Source organism: Vidua chalybeata, chromosome 2 (genome assembly GCF_026979565.1).
Source record: "Vidua chalybeata isolate OUT-0048 chromosome 2, bVidCha1 merged haplotype, whole genome shotgun sequence".
In the NCBI taxonomy this organism is placed as follows: domain Eukaryota; kingdom Metazoa; phylum Chordata; class Aves; order Passeriformes; family Viduidae; genus Vidua; species Vidua chalybeata.
The window spans coordinates 28,278,420-28,306,082 of record NC_071531.1 but is presented as its reverse complement, the minus strand read 5'-3'; the positions used below and the strand labels follow the sequence as shown (position 1 = coordinate 28,306,082).

The 27,663-nt window shown below is 36.1% G+C and overlaps 1 protein-coding gene across 2 annotated transcripts in view; it reads left to right on the top strand.

Moving 5' to 3' along the window:
* Nucleotides 1-380: 380 nt before the first annotated feature.
* Nucleotides 381-27,663, top strand: part of MRPS9 (mitochondrial ribosomal protein S9) — a 34,026-nt gene continuing 6,743 nt past the window's right edge. Inside the window, exons 1-7 of one of the 2 annotated variants that reach the window (XM_053936616.1) lie at nucleotides 381-470; nucleotides 7,272-7,451; nucleotides 15,906-15,968; nucleotides 16,058-16,088; nucleotides 18,315-18,394; nucleotides 24,592-24,674; nucleotides 27,399-27,474. In XM_053936616.1, coding sequence (XP_053792591.1) covers nucleotides 381-470; nucleotides 7,272-7,451; nucleotides 15,906-15,968; nucleotides 16,058-16,088; nucleotides 18,315-18,394; nucleotides 24,592-24,674; nucleotides 27,399-27,474 — 603 coding nt within the window. Of the gene's footprint in view, nucleotides 471-6,000; nucleotides 6,130-7,271; nucleotides 7,452-15,905; nucleotides 15,969-16,057; nucleotides 16,089-18,314; nucleotides 18,395-24,591; nucleotides 24,675-27,398; nucleotides 27,475-27,663 lie in introns of those variants that run through there. The other variant, XM_053936617.1, reaches the window with a different exon arrangement.

Sequence of the window (27,663 nt, the reverse complement as noted above, 5' to 3'; positions counted from 1 at the left end):
TCCTTGTTTTTTTTTCCCCATGGGAAAAATCCAAACAAACCAGTTCAGTGCTAAGGTGAAATCTGTTTTTTGGTACAAATCTCCAGAGCAACGCTGTTGCCCCAGACGCGCTGCAAGTCGCAGCGTACTCTAACAGCAGTCCTGCTTTCAGCGTCGTCCTTCCGAGACAGGAGGCCGCGCCGGGGGTCTCCTGCTGCCCTGGTGGCCACTGTGAATGTAACTCCAGGTATAAGCCACCAGTCTTCCGACGCGGCCAGAGTTCAGGAACGCCGAGGCGCCGCGGAGCCTAAACCGGCGGCAGCCCCGGACCGCGGCCGCAGGCTCACTCCATACGGCAGCGCGCAGGCGCGGCCCAGCCCCGCCCCCAGCCCCACCCGCCAATGGGAGGGCGGAGCGCCGCGGTGATGGCGGCGGCCGTGGGGCGCGTGCTGCGGCTGTGGCGCCGCTGGGGCGCGGGGCCGCGCGCGCAGGTGAGAGCCGGGCGGGCGGTGAGGGGCCGGGCTCGCGCCCCGCCGGGAACGGCCCCAAGGGGCGACATTGCCTGGGAGGCCCCGGTGTGGTGCTGCCCCACCTCCTGGGCCGGCGGGGTGAGGCAGCCCTGCGTGGGGAATGTGGAGGGCTGGCGCCGCGTTCGAGTCGTCCTTTTCGTGAGCTGTGTTTGTTTCCCTTATGTGAAGAGGAAGAAGCTTGGTTAAGCCTAGAATTAAGAGATTGGCATGTAGAGCAAAGCCAGCGCAAAAGATGGCAGTTTTTAGGTTGATAAGTTTGAATGATAAGCTAAAACACAAGAAGTTCTACCTCAACATGAAGAAGAACTTCTTTACATTGATGTTGGCAGGAACTGGAGTCTCCCTCCCCGGGGACCTTCCAAACCCACCTGGAAACATTCCCGTGTTACCTGCTCCTGGTGACCTTGCCGTGGCAGGGGGGTTGGGCTGGATGATCTCCAGAGGTCTCTTCCAACCCTGACAATGCTGTGATTCTGTAAATGGTGTTCGGTTAGCAAGTGAGTAGATCATGATGCATAGAATCACGGAAAGATAAGGGTTGGAAAGGACCTTAAAGAACATCGTGCCCCTTGTGCCATGGGCAGGGGCATGTCCCACTAGACCAGGCTGCACAGGATAAGTCTCTGAATACCTGCAGTGGAGAGCAAAATGTGCCCCACAAGTGAGGTGACTTCTGATTAAACAGAATTATTTTGTTTCGGGGGTAGTGGTGTTCAGCTGATTGCCATTTAATTAAAAAGCTTAGCTGCTGTCAGTATTGTTTGTACAGTGGTATTTGATACACCTGTATATATATTTAATCAGTGACCAGCAAGTGGATAAAAAGGCCTGTTGGTAATGCTTTCAAGTTACAAAGTAATTTAGGATAATATGGGCTGAAGAACTGTTGGTGACTGAACTAAATCAAACCATGGGGTAACGGAAGAAATACACAGTAAGAAAATGAAATGTAATACCGGAAGGAGCAATTTGAGCTATTTATATTGGTTAACTTATTTATATATAGATTAACTTTACCCATTAGGGATAAAGACCTGGTGCCCATGTGGGTAGTTCTTTATACAGCAGTCAGGAATACATGCTCTTAAGATGTGCAAGGAATGACAAAGAGAAGAAAGCTGAAAATATTCTAATACTTGATTTCCTTCTCAGTTGAAAAAGTTTGTGTTGCTTTGGTTGTCTTGTGTCAAAAGTATGATTATGACAGTAACTTGGTTTTCCTGGCGAGGCGCATCCTTAAGTTTTAACATTTGTATTGTAAATGAGAGAATGTTCTCAAAGGAGGAGTCACAGAGGAAGGTAGGACTGAAAGGGGCCTTGATGGATCCTTTATCTATGCCTCTCGCCCCTAGAGAGGGGATCAGTACCTAAGCCTGTGGCTATACACAAATTGTCTAGCTGTCTGTGAACCAAAGGATATGAAGAGAACTAATGGGAGACAGAGCCCAGAAACTGTAGAGACTCTTCTGTCCGTTAGGTGTAGTTAACTTGTGGAACTGTTTGCTGAGAATGTTCAGGAATCTCAAGGATTCTCAAGGAATGTTCAGGATGTTCAAGCATTTATGTGAATACAAAAATTAAGTTGAGAAACTTGGAAGAACATTCACTGAGCACCATGAAAAAGAGGATACTGGCATGCCTGAACTATAGGTTGCTGGAAACCAGGCAAGTGCCCTGGGAAAATCACCACTACCTGTTTGTCCTGTCCTTGTGCCTCTCACACAGACTGTGTTTGAGAACAGAGTCTAAGTTGATATATCCATGTTCTGACCTGCTATAACAATTTCTTAAACACTTACCTGTCCTGACTGTTTGGAAATTTTTTTTATGAAGCTTGTCCTAAAAATACCTTGCGGTTCTTTAGTTCATTACTTCTTGTTTGTCTTAGTGGGAGAAAATGTTTAATTTCTTAACTTTAAAGTTTCTTGCATTGAGAGGCAAAATGGAGGAGGAACTTTGTAATTCCAGTTCCCTTAGCATTGACTGAGCAACAGGTGTAGTTTCCTGTTCTTCCAGAAAGCAAATGGCAGAGATGTAGTGCTATTTATAAAGAAAAAAGGATCTAGCTTAGTTACTATCTATCATTCACCCTGATGTGATTGAATAGCTCTTCTCAGCAGAAGAGTTCAGAGTTCCTATTTAATTTGATTGGGCTGAGTGCTTTATCTAAATCACTGTGGATGTTATATGTGCCAATATCAGAAAGAGATCATGGTACTTTGGTGACAGACTTTCAGAACTACATACTTTAAATGTAAGAGAAGCCTTTTTTGCAGTTGTTAACGAAGATACAACTGAAAAGCCTCTTAGTGCCTGAAAACTTGGGCCTAAAAACAACCAGATCTGAATTCTATTCCCTGTTATAAGCATCTGACCTTTGCCATGCATTGCTGCATTTAGAGCTATTTTTACTTCCCCATTGTATAGCAAAACTTAATATGTAGATTTGGTTAAACATGCACAGAGGCAGATTTTCTGAGCAGGTGAGATGCTGTTCTATGGTTACCTGCCCAGGGACTTAATTTTGAAAAAAAAAAAAGCTTCTTCTGATGAAATACTTTGTGAAATCAGGCATAAAAAAATAACATAAAAGCACTTAGCCATATCTGCTGACATCTTGTGATGCTTTCCGATGTGTTTTGCAAAATGCTTCTGAGACATCCATCTGATACTGGTTCACATAATTAGTTTGTAGGCAAACTAAAATCTAAGATTACATCTATATTGTTTTAAATAAATTAATTAAAACACATCTTTGTGAAACAGCACTCTAGAAATCCAAAACTCACTTATTGAGGAAAAAACAATTCTTTAGAAATTGGGATGGCTCTGAGCATTTATATTCTGTATAATTGCTATGTAAAAAAATATTTTTCTTGTGCAACAAGTAAACAGAGGACTGTCTTGCATGTCTGCTGGGTTCAGTAGCATCAGCTGTGCCAGTAGCTGGAGTGTTGGACACTGGGCAGCTTTAGTCCTGCATAGTGATGTGGTTATACAGCTCCAGTTCCACATCTCTTAGTGAAGTCCTACCCCAGACTTGTACCCCAACTTCTAAGTACAAATTTGTTTATGTGATTTTTGAAAAGGTGATGGTTGAAGTCTGCTAGCTTAGGGCATGGAAGAATCATGAAAATGTGCAACAGTATATGTGCCATGTCATTTGGTGTCATCTTCTGTCTCTGCAACTGTGTCTTGTTGTAAAAGGAACAAATTTTGGGCTTGAATTTAAATCTCTTTACTCCAGTCCATCTTTCCTCCCATTCCAAAAGTACAGGAAACTTCTCTGTTTATTGGTTTGGTTTATATCCATGTAAGTCCAGTGAAGCAAAATAAACAGGATGAGTAAACACGGTCCTGGTTACTTCTCTTCTTGGAAGAAAATAGGCCAGAGAAGTTGACATTGTCTGAAAGTGTTAATTTTTTTTCTAAGGCAAATTTAACATAAGCTGATTTTCTATAAGTTTATGGTCTCCCTGTAAAGTCAGGATTTGCCAAACAGTTTTAATTCTAGGTTGCTCAGAAAGGAGTTGGGAAGGAAGGGTTAATCACAATGAGTTGTGTCCAGAAGTAAAGGCTTTCCCTTCTCCCATGTTCTGGTGGAAGAGCATGTTATTTCATGACCATTGTTAATAATGTTAATATGCATTAATATTATTTTTTAAATGGTGAGGCTTCAGTAATGCTGTATGAAATGTGTGAGAAGTTAATGCAAACCTCTGTTGCTTCCTCTACAAAGTAGAGGAGCATGCTTTCTTGTTTGACTGAAATGCCAGAAGCATTTAGCTGTGCTTTGCAGTTTCTGCCTGTGCCACCCATGAAATAGTGCTCTTATCCCAGAAGAGGTACCCAATACAATAGATATTAATTTACATAAGAGGCTGTTTTCTAATTATGAACAGTTTGTGTGTCCAGGGATTTTTGATTAGTGACGAATTGAAACTAGGGAAGAATATGAATAGCTTGAGGGAAGAATGACAAAAATGAGAAAATTACAATAGAAATTGACAGGAATAAGATGAAAGCAATCTTTCTTAAAGTATTCTGTTTAAAGCATACCAGAGAGAGAGCTATTTTGGGCCAAGTAATAAGGAATCATATGTTCATTAACAAGAATTACAAATAATTAGTTACTGTTAAGACAAGTTAGACAGAAGATGAATTGAATTCTTTCCTGAGGAGTGACTAGGAGAGAAAAATAGGGAATATATGGAGATACCTTTGCTTTCCTCACTGCTTTATAAGGAAATCACCAGAGCCTTGCCTGTGGAAAATGTGTACATTTAAAATTTTGATTATTTTTCTTTTAATTCTGTGTATGTCAATGTTTCCTGACAGGAAACATAAATATTAAAGAGAAAAGAAAAAGGAAGAGACAAACCAGGATTAGTGCTGCATGCAATATGTGTAAGCTGTGGAGAAAATGAAGCAGCAACAGGCCCTTCAGCACCAAATTCTACCTTGACCTGTTTTAAAATCTTTTCTAGCGGAGTTATATGTTACTTTCCTGAGGTTCATACCCTGAGGGACAAATCTTTGTCAGGTGGAAGCATAGAGGGTCAATCCTTTCTGACTCATGTGATCTTGTTCAAAGATTACCTTCTGTACCAAACCTGATTGAATTCATGGGACCTATCTTGCAGCCCAGGCACGGGCTATATACAGGTTTAAAGCTGCATACTATAGTCTTCATTTCAAACTGAAATTTCAAGATGAGTTATTACGTTTTGTATATTGAACACTTGACACAGGCATGATGGGTAAATTGGTCATGAACAGCTTTACATATGTGCAGCAAATTAGATGACTTGGATCAGTCCATCCTGGACTGCCAGACGTCCAAAATACCAACTGGGCTCTGTGAAAGTACAAAGAAAAGCTGTATTTCATTTCCTGTTAATGTAGGACTTGACCATGAAATGGAGAATACCAAAAGCCTCTTGTCACAGGAGAAGTTCTTGTAAGCTAACTGATGTTGCTAACAGAAGGTACAAATTTGATCTGTTTTTCTGATTGCCTTGCAAATACATTTATGTAATCTTGTTTTGATGAGACATGTGTTTGTATTGTTGTGGTTATAACTGGGTTTTGAGATTACTGTTGTATTTGTGTTAGTTACAGGAAGGTAGCAAGTATTTTATTTATATTAGCTGAACTAATATGATGGTGAAATCCATCAGAATTCTCAGCATGTCTAAATTGTGCTCTGAAGACAATTCTCATGACTTAGAGAACATTGAATCATTTCTAATACTACCTTTGTTCTGTTCCTCATAATCAGAACCCAAACTACTTCACATTTGTTTGATTTTTAATGTATTGCTAAAGGTAGACTGGTAGCTGCAGCTGCTAGAGCATCAGGGGCAATTTAATAATTTGCTGAAGGAAATGAAGGTAAAGAAAGGACTCCCCCTCTACTTTCTTTCTCCCAGTTGAGTGTTTCAGCCACCTTCTTGTTGCAGCTTTGGCAATTCTCTGAAAAGTAATCTCTGAACTGCTCAGACTTACCAGCTTGGCTGAGAATTGCCTGCTTGTTGGGATAAAGCAGAAGTTAATGTTGTGCCCCATGTAGGCAGCTGACTTGGCTTGCAGAGGAGTCCTGTGGCAGAGCTGGCACAGGGTGAGTAAAGGGAGTGGAGCAAAGAATGCTGGCAGGGCTGAGCTGTGCGATGGGTGCTCTCTATCTTGTGAGGGTGCACTGTCTCTTCACAAAGCCTGGCCATGGCATGTTGAAGGAAGGGATGGGGGTGAAGTCTTTCAGGGTACTGTGTGATGAACAAAACTTGGCATTTTTCTGAATCAGAAGTGATTCTTTTTCTGTCTCTGCTTTTCTGTCTCACATTGCTTTCTTTCTTGTGATTCCCTCCCTCCCCCCACCCACAGAAGACCACACAAATAATTTGTTCTCATTCAGTTTGTAGAATAGTTAAGCTGCAGAGAACTTTAATACTAATGTTGAAGAGCCAAAATAGTGCATAATATTGACACTAGGCCAGAATTGAGACATTACAGCTCTGTCAGTGAAGCTCCTGTTTGTCTGGCAGAGACCATCAGTGAAATTAGTCATCTTAACAGCTGGTTGTCTTGATAGAAGTGAGACCAAACCTGTGTGCCTGAGAAGGTAACTGCCCTGTGAGTTATGACTTGAGCTGGTACAGTGCTCAGTAGTATTGGCTGCTGGACTACCCTACTAGTTTTCTAATTGGTCTGTTTGAGACAGTGAAGTAGCTTAAGAACCATTCTGGCACCACAAACAAGGAAGGAGCACGCCTTGGCCTTTCCAGAGCTTTTATCAGTGTTTGGTCAGTGGCTTCTGAAAAGCCACTAGGGAGCTGCCCCACTTATTCCTATCATACTTTGTTGTGAGATGCCTTTAGGTGAAGGCATAACCTGCTTATTTGCTGATGGTTTTTGTTTTCCTTTGTGATGGGATCTGTTGATCAGTGCTGTTCCTTGCTTTTGCTGAATGTTCCTGATTTAGGATATATATGTTTCTTTCCATCAAAAAAAACTTCTAAATTAATTGTAATGTGTGAAAATGTGGAGGTTTTAGAATGTGTTTATCTGTTCATGGACGTTAAAGCATTGGAAGAAAATGGTTTAATGAGTAATAATGCTTTTCCTGACTTATTCCTGTGATGTGTTGAATCGTGTTATAGGTATGAATAACTTGCTATAGTATTCATGTATTCATTTTATTTAGAGCTCACTATGCCAGAAATGTAAAATAAATCTTTTTTTTTTTTTTTTTTTTTCTGTTAGACATTAAGGCTGATCTGTACCACTACACCAGTGCAAAGGAAAAATGTAGGAGCCTCAGGACCTGAGAAGTACACAGAGGCATTTATTAAAAAACAGATTGAAGAGTTCAACCTAGGAAAGAGACATTTAGCCAACATGATGGGAGAAGATCCAGAAACTTTTACCCAAGAGGATATTGATGTAAGTACAGTTGCTCTGTTGGAGAAGTAATTTACTGTAGAGTTTCAGATATTGAAAGCACTTTACTTCAGCATGAGCCCCTCAGCTCTCTGTGAATTTTAATCAAACTGTCAGAATAAGCAATAATACTGCTATACATTGCAAACATTGCAACTGTGACTGTGAATAGACATTCTACTTCTGCTACCACGTGAGGTCAGACATCCCAGTATAGAGTTACATACTATATCTTGTTAAAGCACAGTAGGTTCTTTTTAAAAGTGCTAATGGATAATCCCCTTGATCTCAGGTTATAAGAGGCACTGTAAAGGTTTATGTAGCATTTCAAAACGTTTACTCACAGTTTGACCTGCTGTGTATATTTAGGGTTTTCTTGCGTGATACAGTGGTTGCTGGTAACATACATTCAATTTTATAGGATATTTTATAACCAATGCACTGGTTTAGCTTGAGGATTTTAATGTAGATGTGAATTTAAGCTCATATCAGTATCTACAAACATACTGTTTTATTGTCATTCCCTCTCATAACTGGCAGATGGCTGGCCTCCTCTTCCTCTCTGTCATTTAGGCTCATGTAAAGATAAACTCCCTTTCACTCAGAAAAACGCTTTGTTGCATGGAGCATGGATGTTTCATTTTTTCTTTTTCTTTTTTTTTTTTTTTTTTTTGATCTCACCTGGTCTTCACTTCTGTCATATCTATCTTATTTTACCATACATCAGAGGTAGGAAGGAGAAATGTCATTTGGTGACATTCACTCTTAGGTGAAGCTGTGTGAAGTCTCATGGGTGAAGTTTCCTTTGCACAGCAGCAACACTACTGCTGTAGCCAAGGCAGCCCAGTGTGCCAGCAGGGCCTTTAGGATAGAGGTAGTGATGTGTAAGTGCAAAGCAAGAGATGTCCATGGTTTAATTTTTTCAGGATGAGGAGATCTGTTAGTTGCCTCTCTTAGTGGCAAAATTGTGGCTGTGTCCATTTGAAAGGCCTTGGCAGTGTGCTTATGCCAAGAAATAATATGTAGATTGTGATACAGGCACATTTCAAACATGTTTGACAGGCTTGAAAACTAAGTTCTAAAAATAGGCATCAAGGTAAAGCGATACAGAGTAATGGTCTGTTGAGAAAAAGGCTGAAATGAGACTTGAGTTTTATCAGGTATCAGAAAATCCATAAAGGCAGCTTGAGTTCACGTCACAAATCCATAGGAAATAAAGCTTTGTGAGTGCAAAGCTATGCACTGATACTGCATCTGTGTAGAGATGTAGGAATCTCTCTGTCCTTCTACAAACAAGTGCCAGTACAGAGACCCTGCCAGTCTAGGTGTAAGTGGGTAAGGTCAACAGTAAAAGTATTCATTGAGGTCAGCAGTAATACCAGGCTGACTCTTAACATTGGCTATTTTACTTCTCTGCGAGCTGTAAAATTTCATTTCCATGTATTTTTCAGGTGTTTTTTTTCTTACCTTTAATGATGTTTATTTTTTTGAGTTCCTTTCTTGTAAACTAAGCATGCACCAATCTACCATGTCAGAATACCTCCCATGTTAATACAATACAATGATGATGCTGATAGTTCAGTTTGCCTGAAAGGTTAATGGTAGGAAAATGCATTAATCTGGAGTCTAGCTTCCTTCCTTCCTTGACAGGGTCTAGGAGGAAGGCTTCTAGAAAGCAAGAAGTGCAAAATGACCGTATCTATGTAATGGTTTCTTCTTTATAAAGTCACAGCACTATGGTCATTTGCACAACATTAACAAAGCTCCATGATTAGTAAAAGCAGATTCATTCTGGAAATTAGCTTTTACAAATGCAGTGCAGGTGACAGGTGTGGGACTGCTTTGCAGACTGCTTCTGAAATGATGGAGAAGTGGGGCCAAAAGAGTAGTTTTGTTTGGTGATACCAAGTATCTGCGGTTTGATTTCTTCATATTCCATCAGGTATTGGGAAGTAATTAAAGTGTGTAATAGTGTCTGTTATGCATAATTAAATTTCCGTTATAAAAATATAAAAGCTCCTTAAGCACTGGCAGGAGAATTACCAAGCTTTACATTTTGAACAGCAGTAATTCTTTCTGATGAGTACTTATATACCTCCATGTCTTCTGCTGTTAATCAGTCTTTGCAGTGTATTTCAAAAGTAGACATCCTAGGGTTCTGTCCTTCACTGGAGTTTTAGGTAGAGTTTAATAAAAGCTAAACCTTGTGAAGTTTTAAGAAAGGAAAATAAGTTGACTTACTTGCTAATCCTTGGATGTTGTGGAAGCAGAATTGCCTCTTACTGATGCTTTTATTTAGGAATGAAAAGTTAAGCTGTGCATTACAACAGTATTTCTGGAGGAGAAAAAAAATCCAACAAATTGATATATAACTCTGCACAAGTCTACCAATTGCTTTTTAATTGGTATTATAGACCTCACTCTGAAGCTAGGATGTTTTATTCTCCTATGTGTGAATATGTGCTATGAAGTTTTTCTAATTGATTTGCTTTGCCCATTCCATTTGATGTATCATTTTTCACAATATTTCATAATTTGTGCTCATTTCTAATGAACAGAGTCGTTAGGACAGGCATGTCTAAGTACAACTGACAGCTAACATTAGGTGCCAGATGCAGTTTATAAAGCTATGTAGAACTGCAGAGAACAGTTTAAATAAATTAGCACCTGTACATTAGTCTCACTTGCTGGTAATTTATAAGCGAATCAGTAGAGATGACATTTAGGTAAGTCATTGATCAAGTTAACAGCTGCATACCCACTGCCCAGCTGGGATACCTAATTAATAGAGATTGCAGTCCTGACCTAGTGCTTTTCCCCATTTGAGTCTGTAATCCTTTTATTTTGTGATTTAACTTCTAACTTACAGTTGTAGTAAACAGCCCACAGCCATTTTCCACTGTCAGTTCTGTGATATTCCACTTTAAAGCCCAGAAATCTAAGTAAGATTAATACAAGAAGAGTGTCTTAAGCTTCGTGACCTATTTATATGCCAGTATTTTTATTATTCATTTTTATGCAGTCCGTAAATGCTCTCTCAGATACAAGCTCATCATAAAGCCAATACTCTTTCCCTGTAAGAGTTACTAAAACTCAAAAGCTAAAGATCTGTGTTCATTTTTGCTTGTTGTCTGTCTTATGACCTAATGGATTGTTGTCAAGCAGATGGAATAATTTGAACATAAAATATATGTTTTCCTCTACTAGCATTTATACTGTTGGAAAAATACCAGTAAGGTAGTTAACTGTGAAAATGTTAAATGTTGAGATATTTAATTCCTCATCAGGTTTTTTTAAAAAAAATAAGGCTTCTTTCATGAAAAATTTCTTGTATCCAGCTTGCTTGTAAAGGTGACTCGGCACATTTCATTTCTAAATAATGTTCAAATTTTAGTAACACAGAGTATTAGAAATGAGTGAATATTGGCAAATGTGAAATGTCAAAAATGTTTTTCAGAACAAAATGTGTTTCTGAACTGCCTGTTGTCTGCAAGAAGAGTGTCTTGTCCAGCATTGTCCTTACAAAAAATAATGAATTTTGGATTTATTTAAATAGTTGAAGCGAGAATGCTTTTTTCAACTCTTTTTAATTTTTTCCCAGTGGAAGCAAACTGTGCATCAGTATTTTTTTACTTCTGCATCAATCTGAGCTGATGACTGCTGGATTTTTTTTTTTTTACTCTTTCTAATACTGTTCCATATTTTGAAAAAATGAAATGGAGATAGAAATAAAGACTGTTTCTTTCAACAGATTTTTTTGGTTTTTTTTCTCTGCAAGCTTGTGACAAGACACTAATTTTCTTTTTGAAAGTGATTGCATAGTATAAAAATAATGTAATATTAAAAGAAGGTGGGGTTTTTAATGACTGGATTGTTTTGGGTTTTTTTTCAAGTGATAGAGTTAAAATGGTATGTCACTTTGGACTTGAGACTTCTTTCTGTACAAGCTAGAATTTAGCTGTAGGTGAGCAGTGATGGGGTTGGTTTCAATGAATTCTAGGAGTTACTTGTTAGAGGAGAGGTTTGTTTTGCCATATAAACTTTGTTGCGTCACTTTTTTTCTTTTTTTTGGCGGGGGTGGGTTGTGGTTTGTTTTGTTCATAACCTTTTCTGTCCTGTTAAATAAGAAAGAAATATTTCAGAGTTAACATTTTGTGTCCCATTTTTGTTTCATTCATTCCTGGCTTTACCCCAGATATTCCGGATTTTGGATGCTGAAAACTGTTAAAGAATACTGCTAGTGTGGTTAGAAGGAAAACAGCTGCTCCAGAAAACATCTTGGTCTGAGAGGTGATGAAGTACAGTGACTAAATGATGTGATTCAAGAGGCACAGTTTAAGAAGGGAAGTGGCTCTCTTATGATCAAGTTGAGGAGTAGAAGCTGAAACAGCTTTTGCTCAGGTGTTTCATTAAAATGTTATGGCATAAAGTGTCACTTCTCACTTCAGTGTTTTGATGATTAAAATTTCATGTATATTTAAAAAGGAATGAGCTGGATTCTTGAGCCTGCTGCCAAAAAGGGTGCTGCTGCAAAGAAGCCCCAGAGTAGAAGTGGTGTTTGGTTTTTTAAATTTTTTTTTCTTCTTTCCTTTTCCCTAAAATACCTTTCTTCACTGGATGTTACTTAGATAACTATCTTTGCACATGTTTTGAGCAATGGGAATTAGTGGAATGTTTTGTGTTTGAGCTTCAATAAAAAATGGGCAAGATCAGTTGAAGAACTGAACTGTTGAAGTCTCCTATCCCAATATGACTCAGTCAACTCTATTTGAGGTAAAGTATTAAATTCTTAGTTTCTCAAGACATTGGGAAAAAAAAAAAGCAAAAGAAAAAGTAACTCTTACTGACCCAGCTGAACTTGTTTGATTCAGAGTTTAGTCTGTGACGTGCAAGAAAATGAGCAAATAACTTCTTGGCTAGTAGGGAGGTGGTAGGAAGGGAAGGACAATCAGAAGTCAGGATGTGCAACATCCACAGTGGAAAGTGGAAAGGTGAGGATGTGGCAGGTACACTGAATTTACGCAACATAGACATGCAGTGCTGGACAGATTATTTAATTAATTGGTTTGTGTGTTTGAAGGACTGCCAGATTTTTTGGGTTTCTCTGGTTTTGGTTTTTTTTTTTTTTTCTTAATAGGGATGGAGGGTTGTACTTGTTATTCCAACTGGCTTGAATTCAAACTTAAAGCTGCAAGTGAAAGACATTTTGGTCCTATGGACAGTATATCAACTCTTCTGGTCCCTCAGCAAATGGTGATATAACAGGATTTCTTTTAGTTTGGTACAGGAAAGTTAAGTTTGCCAACTGTGCAGTTTAAGAAATGTCAGATGTAAACTATCATGTTACTAATGTGTTCATTATTATCTGCTGTTTTTAAAGGTGTGACTACTGTGTATTTTCCTCTTCTCTGTGTGCATCAACAGTGAAATTCAAAAACAAAGATTTTCAAATCCTTAAAAGACAGGACTAAATTTTTTTTAGTAACTCATAGCAGAAGCAAACTGTACCCGATCCACCTTTTTTAAGTAATTTATGTAGTTATTTTTGGAAACACTATTGTGTTATTAGGTACCAGGATTTTTAATTGTGATTCTGCTGAAAGTAATTATGGATGTTTCACTTTTAGAAAGTTGTGGTTTATTTCCAAAGACAATGGCAACAGTGTGATTTAACAAACAGAATGTGAAATAGCCCCAGAACCTGTCGAGTATAAAATGGGGGGAATATATCTTCTATAGCTGACATGATGACACTGAGAAAGTAGTTATTCGTATTCAGCACAACAGTTTCTTTAATCTGGAGTTCAAGTCCAAATAAGCACTAAAAAAAGGGTATGGGCCAAGACCCTTGAGGTGAAAACCACTTCTTGAATGGGAAACTGCAGTTAAATGTAAAGGTTTCTTGGGAACTTTACTGCTAGCATTTACACCTTGATTATGAAGTTTTAAGAGGGGCATTCACCTGCTTTTTCTGTTCAGGAAAATGCAGCTAACATGCAGTTAATTCTCTATGGAATTTTGGTTTGAGACCTGGAGATTCGTAAAAGGAAACCTATGTTCCATATCTGAAGACATTTTAAAAAGATTTCAGGAAAATAATTTCATGGTTATGTGCTTCAGCTGCAGTTTGGAGAAACTAATTCTGATGTAATTCCTCAGATTGATCCACCATCTTTTTATATTGCTAGTACAGGGCTTTTAAAAAAAAATTTCTTTCCTACAAAAATGAAACTTTTGCATAGACAAAATCAGCTTCTGTAGATGAAGTTCCCAAGAGGCAGTCTGACTTTCTATGTAGTTGTTAAAGTACAGCCTGAGAACCTAGCTATGTAAAATTAAGAAGAAAATTTTGAATGAAGCTGAACTGGAATCTGTTGCATTCCAGGATAGTTCATCCTTGATTACTTTTCCATAAAAAGAGAGAAGCCAGGAAGACTTTTTCTTTCCATTTTGCAACCGCAAAAAAATAAGCTTATAAAATGAGCCATTCTTCTTTGGTTAGTTGTGTGGAGATCTGAGAGTAGATGTTAGGATTTCTTAATACATGATGTGTTCATATTGTAGTGTGAAAGACATGAGTATACACTTAGCAATAAAATAAATTTTCCAAGAAGTAGAAGGTCTCAGATGGCAGCTACTTTTTTCATTGTAAACGTTAATTGTTGTATTTGGCATTTATTAAGGTGTCATAGTTACAGTCACTGTTTTGGCTGAGATTCTGGAAATGCTTATATAAAGATTATGTCTTAAATACATACACAGTCAGTCTCAGGACCCTGTAATAATTTCTTTTAATATATTATATAAGGTGTTGGTTTAACATCATTTGGCTCACAGTAGATTTCTCTCTTGTCATCATAATTAATCCCCATTTGTTCATAAATAGGTGTTCACCTACTGTGTGTATGCATAAAATGTCCATTGACTAACAAATGGGAATACAGTAGTCACTAAGAGAAACAAAATTACCGTTTTATAAAATCAAGTTAAGCCTTTTGTTTGCTTCAGAATTCTGAAAATTTCTGTTCAGAATGCCAGTAGGGGATTAATGAAAGTAATAGGTTAGGTCTTTTTACACTCCATGCATATTAAATCTGTTGAAGCACTGACAAAGCACTCCAAGTCTATGGAAAAAATTATCAGCAAGTAATAGCCCTAAGGTAGCCTAACTAGCAAAGAACCATTCTTCTTGAGAGAAGATTTTAAACTCAGATTTTATTGTAATTCTACTTTTCTGTACTGTCTAATAGAAATATAAATGAGACCCCTGCCAGAAGGGTTTATTTGGTTGGTCCATTTTACTGTACAAGCACAATATTTCTGTCTGGAGCTCTGCTACCCACTGTTTGAAGCTAGCTACACTTGCCAGACTCCTACATCTGGGAGCTTTTGATGGCTAGCTTTTTCTGGTTTGTTTTTAAAAACAAATGAAAATAAACAGCTCTGAAAATGCATGTTTTTGCATTATTAAATTATGGTTTAGTTACATTGAAGAGGGAGAGTAAGATGATACTGAACAGAAATCTGTGTCAGAGCTTAACTTTGTAAGGTGCTTTGCCTTACATTTTGGCCAGAATGGTACACTAACTTCATTTGTTGTAGGCAAATAATGCTTGTTTTATATATCACATAAATATTGGTAAATATTGATTAAGTAAAAATACAGTATGTACCTTGTAATTAGTGAAAACAGTAAACAGTGAGTGTGATGAATATCATATATTTTTCTAAAGTGTTTTATCAGACCTTCAGGGAAAAAATAAAAGATGTCACTTGTGTCTTTTTTCTCTGGGTGGTTGGTTCAAGTTCAGCAAAGATTTTAGTGATTCACAGTTGTTTCCAATTGCAGTGATCAATGAAATGCTTATTTAGGCTATGTAAAATAGCTATTACTGCCACAACAAACATGGCTTTTTAGACTTGAGGAAACTATGTCTGGAAACTGTTGAAAGTGGGATTCCAAATGTTTAAAATCTGGCTTTTTCCTGTTGCCTTAAATAAAATTTCTGTGCTTAGTCTGTCAGTAGGCACTGTTAGCAAGCACTGATAGTTTCAGAAAGATAAATAGATAAGTATTGTGATTTCCTCTGGAAGTCACAGCACTTGAAATTTTACTGGAAAATCATTATGTATAAAGGTGGTCTTTGGACTTGAGTAGTTCTGGTAAGTTATGATAAATGTATTCTAAAAAAACTAAATTTGGCAGAAGAAAGTCCACTGATTCTGATGCAGTAGAGTACAGCCTTCAGAATGAGGTTTTACTTCTGAGGATTCCAGAGGAAATTACCTGGTTTTCTTTTCAGCACATCACATATGTGTCATGTTTTCTTACTGATTTAATTGCCTACTGTACAAAAGTTATGCTATTTTTTGCATAAGAAAGTACGTAAGAAATGTTTTTGATGATGCTTTTGTGGGAAAAAAAGTCACATACGAGATCTTTCTTCTTGTTTTCAGAGAGCTATTGCCTATCTCTTTCCTTCTGGCTTATTTGACAAACAAGCCAGACCTGTGATGAAGGTAGGATTTCTTGTTACATTTCTGAATAACTGTAGCATGATACTTTGAGTAACTTTTTCCTTTTGCTGATATTTTTCATTTATTTGCAGCATCCTACTGAAATTTTTCCTGAGCAAAGAAGTAAGTATTCTTAGATACTTATTTTATTATTTCTAAGCATTAGAATTGTTGCCTATGTAGAATTTCTTATTTTTATGGCTTTTTTCTTATTTTTATTGGCTATTTTCCCTATGTTTCTAATGACTGCTAAGACACGAGCAGTAAAAGTCTGTTCTGATATTCTGTGGTTTAGGATGAAAAATTATCATAGTGCTGCTGATCTTCTCAGAAATTGCCTTAACTGACTAAGATAAATGTTTTTCATTGTTTAAAAATAAGCAATAAATAGAATGATGCATAGAATCTCTTGAAGTCATGTGAAAACCTTTTGTTAAATTCAGTAGCTTTTTGTCAGAGCTGTCTATCACCTCCATAAAATATTCATTAATACTATTTTAAACCAAAAGTTTTCTTTGTAACTTCGTTGCTTTAGAAGATTAGAAATTACAGTTTTGAATTTTTTGAAATAATAGGTAGAGAGGAACCTCTCCTAATCAGTTCTTTGACCTTAAAGTCCTAAAGTGTGTCTGTCATACTGTCTTTGGTCTTGCTCCTGAGACACTGCATAAAGTCCTAGGTATCAGTGATATACCAGGATGTTAGTCAGTCGCTAAAATCAACAATTAAATTTTAAATAGGATGTTTGAAAGATAAGGTCAAAACCTGTTGACTGTTTTTGACTAGTATTTAGTATGAACTAGTAGCATGGATGTGAAATCCTACATTCACTGAGTTATCAGGTCCTAGATAAACATTTCTGATTATCATTAAAATCTTAAAGTTTTCCTTCCTTTTCCTTGCTGCTGAAATAATTGATACTTGTTTTTCGGGGGACTTTGTGTCTTTGGAAAGCAGTCTAAACTATATGAAATTCTGGATTTTCAGCTTTCAAATGTTATCATGCCTTGTTTTTCAACTTCCGTGTATTGTGAAGTAAAAAAGTAGAAAGTGAAAGGGTAGGAGAGAGTTAATCATTAAGTAGTTTTAAAATCCAAAGGCTCTTTTATGGAAGAACTAAGCTACTATTCTATATGCTTTCAGGACTAAAGCATTCTTTGAAATGCTAGCAATATCCTGAGGACTGTAAGAACAAATTAGTATAAATGTGTAGTTTTGTATTTATATCTAAAAGTAACACATTCAATAAGTATCTCTTAAGGCAGCTTTGTCTTGTCTATGTACTGCGTCTTCAATAACTTTGAAGTACAAAAACTTAAATTTATACTTTGGAAAATTTCCAGAACAGTTTTTTCAACAAAATATGGTTTCACGACTGCATACATGGAAAATCACTCTAAGTAGTATATGTGGGTAAAAGTCCCCTTTATTCTTTCTTTTCTGCTAAGTTTTGCATCTTTACATTTAGCTTCTGAATGTATATATATATCTTGATGTTCCAATCCAATATATATTGTGCTTATCAGACAGGTTTCTGGAGTCTTATCTTTGCCTTTAGTTTACAGATAGCCTTAATTAACTTCACTGGATAAAATGGCTGGGACTTTCTCTACAGTTCAATTTGTAAAAATCTCTCAGGTTTTTATTTTTATAATTTTTCTTTATTTGAAAGAGATTTTTGTTATGTTATCTAAGTTTGCCTTTTTCTTTTATTCCAAAGTTGAATTTTGTCTTTAAATAATATTTTGTAATGAATAAAACACACTGGATATGCTGAATTAATATGGAACATTCGTTTTCTTGCTGGACTAATTATGTAAACTATAGGATAGGTATTTGTATTTAAATATCCCAAATGTAATAACACAAACAAGTTCTAAAATCACCCAAGTTCTGAATATTGTTGTTGCCCACAAAAGACAACTGTACACATCCTTAGTTTAGCTTAGATGTATTTAGATGTATTCTTTGTTTTAGCACTGTTTTTTCCAGAGCTGCTTATCTTTCACTTTTCAATGTAGATTTCAGTTGTCTCTTACTTTGTACTTCTATTTGTAATACCACCTATACAGTCTTTTAGAGTTGTACACAAAGGATTTCCTTATGTCAAATGTTATTTACAACTATAATTTTAAATACTTTATTATAATTGTAGAGGGAGATTAGCTTTAAAAAATATTATCTAAACTATAAGATTTCTAGGCAGATTGAGCACCTGTAAAATGTCTTTGTTCTCTGATATTTAAAAAGACAGTATTATGAAAGAGGTTTATAACTGCAGTTAGATACAAAGGAATTTTTTTTTAGTGATTGTATATTGCTTTCTTGTCTAATCTTGCCTTCCATTAGAAATCCAGTGGGGAGAAGATGGCCGACCATTTAACTTCCTCTTTTATACTGGCAAGCAGTCGTATTATTCATTAATGCATGTAAGTATGTTATCTGTAATAAATAATGTCAGCTCCCTGTCAAGTGCATGTTATTCTAGAGGTGCCACTCAGAAGCTCCTGAGTTTAGTTATGTTTTCACAATAGGCCATAAAATCACCACTGAAGTTACATGCAATATATATTTTTGTGTCACAATATTTATTATTATGAGCATTTGTATGTCACATTTAAGAGAACACACTGCATAATAGTTCTTCCCTTAATTTTTGGCTCATTTTACTGTTTTGGCTGTGGACTGGTTTTGTTTAGTCTGAACTCTTTCCTCTAGGTGCACTATCTAGTTGGTAGCAAAAGATTAGTAGTGGAGAATGCGCATACAACAAAAACTTTACTAGTTCTAGCAAAGTTCATTGTAGAATAAAAAATCGTTCTTTTTTTTCCTCTGTGAAGGGCAAAGCTATAGGAAATGTTATTTGTGCTGACATTTAGTGTGAAGAAAATTTGCATTTAAACTGCTTAATTGATTTTTCTAAGATGGTTCCATTCATGCAAACTTAAGGCTTTTTCTGATTAATATGGTTCCAGGAGTAAAGGATCTGCATCTTTTACGTTTATGAAAAAAGCTGTATCTAATAGAACACCACTAGACCTTGAGTCTTGACATGGGTTGTGAACAGACCTTTCATATCTGTGACCATCAGTAGCACAAGCATTATTTGCATCTTTAGAAGAGTCTGTGGGAAGATATTCCTGTTTCTTACATGTACTTATAGAAGACAAAATCATTAATAATGTAATAATACAGAAATATTTAATTGGATATTCACATCAGATTTTGTTTCCCCATTAGGTAGTTTTAAGAAGTTCGTTTTTCTGACAACTGACTAACCATAGAACTAACAAACGTTACCGTCACAAATTCAGTGCACAGCTTTACTGAGTATAGTGTTTTTATTAGAATGATCTGATATTTATTTGAGTTCTGTGTACCCAAAGGACAAAATCCCTTTTAGTCAGGTACATTTATTTCTTTGGGAGAATAAAAAACACCTTTTTTTTTTTTTTTTTTTTTTTTTTTTTTCTGTTGACCTTGGGCAAATGAGCTTCTTGCCCTGGCAGAAATGAAATGAATGATAAATGTAGAGAGTGTCTTTGCTGAGTAATGGAGCTGCAGCATAGGTTTTCCACAGAGGTTTTCTCCTGCACAGCCTGAGGCAGCCCGAGGACCCCTGCTGTTCATTTAAATAGGTATGTCAAATCTGCCTCGAAACGCCGCTGGTTTGATCTGTGGTAATATTTGTGAAGGTTCCATATGGACTTGAGCCCCCTGCAGTGCTAAGAAATAATGTACAACGCTTCATGGTGCAGACGCAAATTTTCTCTGAAAAGGGATGCAATGCTGCGTTTTAGCTGTCGGAGAGGATGATGGAGCTGACGCGCTAGGCCTGTCAACTTGTTACACGGATGGGTTGCACGCAGCAAGGCTGTGGAAAATCTGTGCCTTTTAACTTTTCTACTTAATCACGGTTGTAGCATTGCCTTTAGACTGTATGCTACATTAATTCTCTTCTTGCCTTCTGCCTTTCATCCCAAGTTTCACGGAAAAAAGTAAAGCATGCAGGTCTTGTAGAGGAGCCTTATCAAACAGCTGTCATCTGACAAGTCATTTGCATTTGTTTTGGCTGAAACAGAGCAACCCAAGGGCAAGATGTTTTGTTGCATTCCATCATAATGAAGAAATTACAAATTTTACAAGGAGCACAAGTTTATTTTTAGCTCTTCCTAGCAGTTAGAGTATGCAAGCTTGCCTTGGAAATCTCTGAAAGTATAGTGCGCGTTTTGTTTCTAAGAGCGTGGCAACCACCTTCAAACAAATGGCCTTGACAAATGCATTTTTCATTAGTATAGGATACTTGAGTGTTCTTCAACTCTTTCTGAATATTTTCATTAAATAGGCTTATATCAATGTAAATCCATTAAGTGAGATTTAACAGGGTTTTTTTCTAAGTTGGCCAAATGAAAGCCAAAATCTGCATGAAATTCCCAACATTGTTTAGTAAACTAATGTATATTTAACAAAATGTATTGCTAAGTCTCAAAGCTAATTAATTTGTCCAGAAAAGAGTTGTATGTTAATATAGCCTAGTGTAAGTAATCAATCCGATTTGAAGATGTCTTTTAAATTGCTACATTAAATCTAATAAACAGGATAAGCATATTATTTCGCTTACACTTTTATGCTATTAATTACTACATAGGCTTATGTGGAACTTGAATTTTGTTACCTGTTAGTTGTTATGTAACTGGGCATAGCATTATTGTTTAGTTAGTGCTTATAAAAATATTGTCCACTTACTGGAAATAAACTATCTTTGTACGTATTATAATTGCCAATTTACATGTTTGGCTTTCAATATGAAATGAACTATCATACAAGATATTTGTTACATGCATTATTGTTTTTGTTCTGCTTGTTGAATAAAGTTTAGCTGTAGGGAAAAGGACAATTTATTTTTCTTCTGATACACAGAAGACTGTTTATTGCATGAAACACAATTTCACAAACGTTTGATAGTATATTTGATCATCATTTCACTTAAAAGTTTTTTAGAATAATATCATTTTTGTAATGTGCAGAACAAGACAAAATGGTACCTTCATACCATTGTGCACAGGAAAATAGTAATTCCATGTAATCATGCTTCTTGTACATTTTTTAGAAATATCAGGGCTTATGGATTGAGGTAAACACTCTAACAATTGAGCATTTTAACTCTCAAAAATATTCCAAAACTTAAAACCAAAGTGGTATGCTGAACTCAAAACACAAGAAACAAAGCGAAGTGCAAACTGAGGTAAAATGTGAGCTCTGCAGCATATCTTAACTATAATTTTAACGAATTTTTCCCCCCATAAAAATCTCTTCTAGGGATTCATTTGCTGATTTTTTCCCTATTTTTTAATGCAGAGTAAAATAATTTTTTATTATTTTAAGTGTCCTTGTAGAAGTCTGAAATTTGATCTCTCTATTAGAAATGGAAGCGTTTCAGTACATAGTCAATCTTGTAAAATCAGCTATTTTGATTGTGTAATAGCTGAGTTTACAAGACACACAGATGTGTACAGTCATGAATTGGACTATTGAATCCTCAAGTGATTAGTAAAATCTTCACCTGCCAGCTTTGAAAAAGCAAGTGTGTCTTCAGAAGCTTTCTTTAGCTGTTGGGGAGTGAAGATTTGTCAGATAAATTATTGGGCATTACATGTGATTCCTGATTTTGCAAAGGCGCATCCACATTACTTCACATGTGAGTGGATCTTTCAGTCTGTTGGCTTTATCTCTATACAGAGATAAGATACATTCATCAATTTTTTTTTAAGTACTTCAGACCAAAAATTTATGAGTTACAAGTCCACTTTCATTGCCAGAAATATGTAGGAAATTATATTTAACATTTCTCTTACACTTGGAATTACTTTAAAATGTTGCTTGACTTCATCTCCCATGTAAAGGGTTTTTTGTCTGAATAGACATGATTGCTGTAATTTAACCAGAACAGTTTAAAGAGATAATTTTAATTCTTAAAAGTGCACATTCTTAAAACTTAAACAGGCTGTGGAGTGTTGGTGTTCTTTGGGATTACCTAGGGAGGGTCTTCAGGCAAATTTTATTGTTGCTGCTGTTCTAAAACTTCTTGTCATTGTAACTGACAATTTCTGAGGCTAGAAAGTGGTAGATGGGAACCCATATCTCATTTTATATGCCTGTGTTTATCAATCGTTTCCAAATATGACAAAATCCTTAAGTCTTCTTCTAACTTGTGTCATGTTATTTGAAAATACTTGAGTTGCTGTTTAGAAGCAATTCTGACTGTAGTCAGTCTGTCTTAAGGTCACAGCTGTGATTACCTCCTTGTGTCCTTTTTAAAGGACTGTGTTGTAGCTGTGTTGAGCTCCTGTTCATGTGTTTTTGCTGACCATGCCAATAAATAAATATATATGTCAGAATGTATTGGAAGAGGATGGGTGTTTGTGAGGAGGCAGACAGGAGACTGCTTTTGCAGGTAGAGTGGTAACACCCTCTGCCTTTGAAGGCAAGAGGTAAGTCAAGAGTACCAGTAAGGTGAAAAACCTCCGTACACATTTATAAGACCTAATAAACCAGTATGTCTTCTAAGCATCTGACACCAAAATATCATCTTTGTGCCTGCCTTGACTTCTTCCAAATGCAGAAACTCATGGAGGTCATCAGATTCAATCTCTGACTGTTCCAGCTGAGCTCTCCCCATCTTGCTGAGGGACAGACACAGCCCTCCTTCCCCTTCTCTTCCCTCACTCTGTGGTCCCAAACAGAAGCTTCCATACTCATTCTATACCATGTCTTAACTACAGATACCTAAAAACTGCTTGGTGCAGGCACACCTCATGCTCTCTAACCCAAACTGTGTCTGCTTTTTATGTATAGGCAATAATTTTTGAAGCCTAATGGTCAGCTCTGAATGGAGTTGTTAAGATTGCTAGAGAGATGTGGCATAAATCTTGCCCACAGTAGTGATACTGTATCTTGTTTCCTTAGAGGGCTACGGTTATATTTGTGAGGTTTGGAAATACTTGAAAATAGGATTTCTGCTCTTTCATGTAATGTTGCCTGTGTTTGAGGATAAATAAACTTTTTTTAAGTAGAAAAATTTTCCTAGTCCCTATCTGATACAATTACCTCACAAAAGATAAAGGATTTCTGAAAGGATAACTACTACTGTAATGTATGAATTCTCATGCTGTCTCAAAAGTGAAGGATTCTGTACGTTAAGATTTTAACAGTGGAATTATTTTAAAAATATTTTGTTCCACTGTACCATTAAAAATGTGATCAGTGACCTGCGTCAAAGACTTCAGTGAGTTGTCCCTATATAAATGCTTTAAGTGCAGCTCAGATAACAATCTGTTCTTTGTTCATACATTTTAAGGACAAATATTTTTAGTGTATGTGCAGGTGTATTTTATATTAGTGAAAAAAGCAGCTTGAACAGTAGGTGTTTATAACTAAGCAAGGGGCTTCTATTCTGTGGTTATTTTTAAGCTGTTGCAGATATTTCACTGCATCCTGTTATAAATCCCAGTTTTATGTTAAGAACTAATATTTCATTAGTTAATATCTGACAGCCCAGAGCTGTCTCATGTTTCTTCCTTTACTGTCTCTTTGTAAGTGATACAAATAAAAATCCCCAAACCATTGTTTCTTGTCCCCACTAATTCTCTGTAGTATTTGCTAAAACTCATATTAGTACGGTATAGGAAAGTGACTCTAAGCTTTCTATTTCCCTCCTAAATGAAAGTAAATTATTTGGCATAGAAGTACTTAGTTGTAGTACAACTGTCCTGTTGTTTCAATATAATTTATAATTTTTTTCTCCAAATACTCCTATTTACCTTTGCATTTGGATTCACTGTTGTAATTAAGAGTATTAGAGGTTATATTTTAGAACAAGTAGTCTTCATAAGTTTCTGAACTGAAAAAACCCTAAAAATACTTTATTTAAAATGTGTTCCTTCTGTAATATTTTTATTCTGACTTTTTTGAGTATTTTCCCTGTTTGTTTTTTTTTTTTCTTGAAGTACTAAATCACTGTCACACCATTGTTTGAAAATAATAACATAGCTAAGAATTTTGAGAAAACTATTTAAAAACACTGAAAATTAAGAGTAAGTGCATCTGCACAGTTGAAAGAACAGAATTTTTTGCTATGGTAAATGTGCAACCTTATATCCATGTAGGCATGCCAGGGTAAGAAGTTGTGACTGATACAGACCACCAGTAAATCTGACACTTCTACATGTATAAAAATCCTAGCTAAATAAAATTTAAATCCATCTTAAACCTTGTCAGTATTCTCAAGGCAGTCAAACCAAAATGTGAATGTACTGTTGAAATTATTATGCAGTGTGTTTTGGAGTTGCATTCATTATACAAATGTATAATGTAGTTGTCTTCCTGTATACAGTTGAGATTTTTTTTACAAGCATATGTAAGAAGGCAAAAAACACTGTTGCAGAATTCAAAATCAATACTTTTGAACTGCACATGATTTTTTTTTGTCAGGGCTCTGCTTGTTTTCTCACCTCTGTATTTTAAGCGTTTGAAGAGTAAAACCATTTAAACATGTGCTTTAAGTAGCAAAATTTAAATATTAAATGAAAAAAAATCTATTTAAATACTTCTTCCATATGCATTTAAGGAAACATATGAAAAATTGCTGAGTGTTCAGAAACATCAAGACCAACTGATAGCTCAAGACCTTCCTCTTCAGAAGGAAAAAAGGTAAGCTTCCAATTAGAAGGAATATTGGTAGTCATTTACTTGATGTGCTCTCATATTCTGTTTTGGCACTTCTGATAGTTCCCCACGCTACTTGCCTTCTATTCCACAAACAGATTTTCAGGCTTTTGCTCTATTCCTTGTGTAGTATTTGTATGGTAATTTCAGGTTGAAAAGTTTTACCAGATATGTGTGGAGCACTCACTTCTTATTGTTAGAGTAAGGAAACACCATCTATTTCTCGTACTCTTTAAACTCCCTCTGCTCTTTTCAATATTCTTTGCTTTATAAAAGTTCTGAAGTGTGATTTGAAAATAAACAGAAAATATCCAGAATTCTATGTTTCTGTATGAAACATATGTATATTCATATATATGAATGTTTTTATATATATATATATATATATATAAAATATATATTCTGTATGAATTTTCTAATTATGTCTTTTATTAAAGCATTTCAAAAAAAAGAGGTAAACTTTTTATCAAAAAACAAGGGCTTTTAAAGTACCAACTACATTGTTCCTGCTTTTAAAATCTCAAGATCTAAGGCTGAGCTCTTTAGTAGTCTTTAATTACAGTTCTTGAATATTTTAACTTCCCAATATTTAAATTTAAGAGTCTCTAAATACTTAATTTCTCTGTTTTTCTTCTAATGGCTTTGAACAGAAATCATCAAAACCTAGTAATTTTAGAAAAGCTCTTTTGGCTGGATTTCTTTAATTATCACCACTATTATTAACTGAATTTAATATCTTTTTTTTTCTGTTTAACTTCTCTGGTTAAGTTCTTCATCTAGTTAGCCACTGGACAGAAAAGCTCCATGTCAGCCAGAAACTCTGGGAAATCTACAGTTCTTGGTTTCTAAGTGTGTCCAGTCAGGATATGCCTTTAAGTCCTGTTTGCTCCTCTTTGACTGTAGTCTTGATTTTTTTGAGATTTCTTGCAATGATTTTATATTAGAAAATGAGTTAAGCAAGTGTTTTAAAGAAATGGCTGCAGCTAGGAAGTTTTGGTTTAGGCATTTACTGCTTTTCTGTATAGTTACTTTTTTCCCAGTCCCGAGTTGTTTTTATCTTTGTTCTTGCTGTGCTTTTTCTAGCCAAATTTATGCATTGCTCCGGGAGCACATCGTGTTGGTTTGCCACTTCTTCATTTCAGCCATTTGTTATTTATGTTAGGAAGAGAAAGGATTAATTTACTGAGATTATTTCAATTTCTTAAATAACAGAAGTTCATGTTTCTTCATGATATAAATAGCATTCTGTGACCCATCGAATGTTTTATTATAGATTTGTGTCAGGTTCTGAGCAGACAAGAGAACAAATGTATTTAGTTTCTTGCTGCATGCTCCTGAATAATAGCCCGACTCCATACAGAGCTCAGCCAGTGGATTTACTGATGTGAAAAACAACCTAAAGCTAGCCAGAGATGAAAGGTTTTTTCCCTGTTAGGTTTGTAAAGCTCAGAGAATTTAAAGAATTTTTGATACTTCTCACTCTGGATATGGTACTTCCTCTGAGATTAGTCTGGATGGGATAATATATCTCCTAAGTATAGGTAGAGGGTTGGTGGGAAGGGTTATTTTTTTTGTTTGAGAGGCATGGAGTTTGTTGGGTTTTTTTTCCCAGAAAATATTCTATTGTGAATGCATTCTGTAATATTAACTGTAGGGTTAGTACCTGATCTGAACTACCTCAAGTTTATAGCTTTTCACATGCAAGAAATTTTTTCCAGCTTCAGTGGAAGTAACAAGTAACAATATGTAAGTGTAAGTATATACTTGAGTCTGTCAGGATTGGAAGCTTTTTAAAATTAAAATCTGCATTGTTTCTAAATAATCCTTTCTCATGTCCTGACTCAGAAAAGCATTAATATGTATGCTTGAGAAGTAGTACTCCTTAAAAACACCTTCAGAAGGAGTGTTTTACTGAATCACAGCTTCCTTCATGCTGCTGAAAGCAGCATGTTTCTAAAAAACCTGAGGAGTTAAGAAGCTAGTTACATCTTTGCCTTAAATTTACTTGATAATGTTGGTATGTATTTTTATGGCTGTTCAGTTGGTCACTTCATATCATATATATTTCAAAGATTTACTTCAAACATTGGGTTTTCTTTGCATTAGCATCTCTGTATGAGGCTGTTCTCTTAGAAATTCTACTTTTGCTATCATCAGTGCAGTCACTGTGCTGAGCAGCTCAAGATTACCCAGTAGATAGAAGACAGGGTGTCACTGCTACGTTAGTACTTTGACTATGCTTACTGCTAGTGCCATTCTTTATATTGATCAGAAAAGACCAGTGGCAAAAGAATTTGATTTTAACATTCTGCCTTTGATTTTGCTCTGTGCTGCTAGTATACCAAATTTTTCTTGGCAGCAGGCTTTTAAAAGTAAGTTGTAAGTTGGGGGGAAGACCACTTCCTATTACAGTATTATTCTAATTCAATCTCTGACTTCAATAATACGAATAATGCATAGCTGATACTCATAATGGTCATGTGGTTAATTCAATACATGAAGTTACCATACCTTTCAAAAGGCAGATCTTTTAAAATCAACGTAGGCTTTCCCATGTTTACCATAGGAATGTGATCTGCATTCATTTGGAATGCATTCATAATGGAAAATGTATTTCTGAATGACGACTCACCGTATGTGTGGTCTTTTGTGATGTAACTCTAATTGCATGGTTAATTAAAGGAAGAATATATGTGATATTTTAAACAGAAACCTGGCTGGCAGCAGATGGCTGACTAAGATTGAATTGGAAGAAATGTTGTTAGAAAAAGTGTCAGATGATGATGTAAGTAATTAATCTTCCCCATCTTAAGGAGGTTTGTATCTTAAAAATATGGACTCTGGGTGCATTTTTGGATACTGGAAAGGTATTATTCAGAAGGAGGTGCTCTTCAAAAGAGTTTTCTGTTTTCTGATGAAGTCTATATATGTTCGCAGCACTGTCACATTCATGTTGTTTTGAAGTGACTTGTCT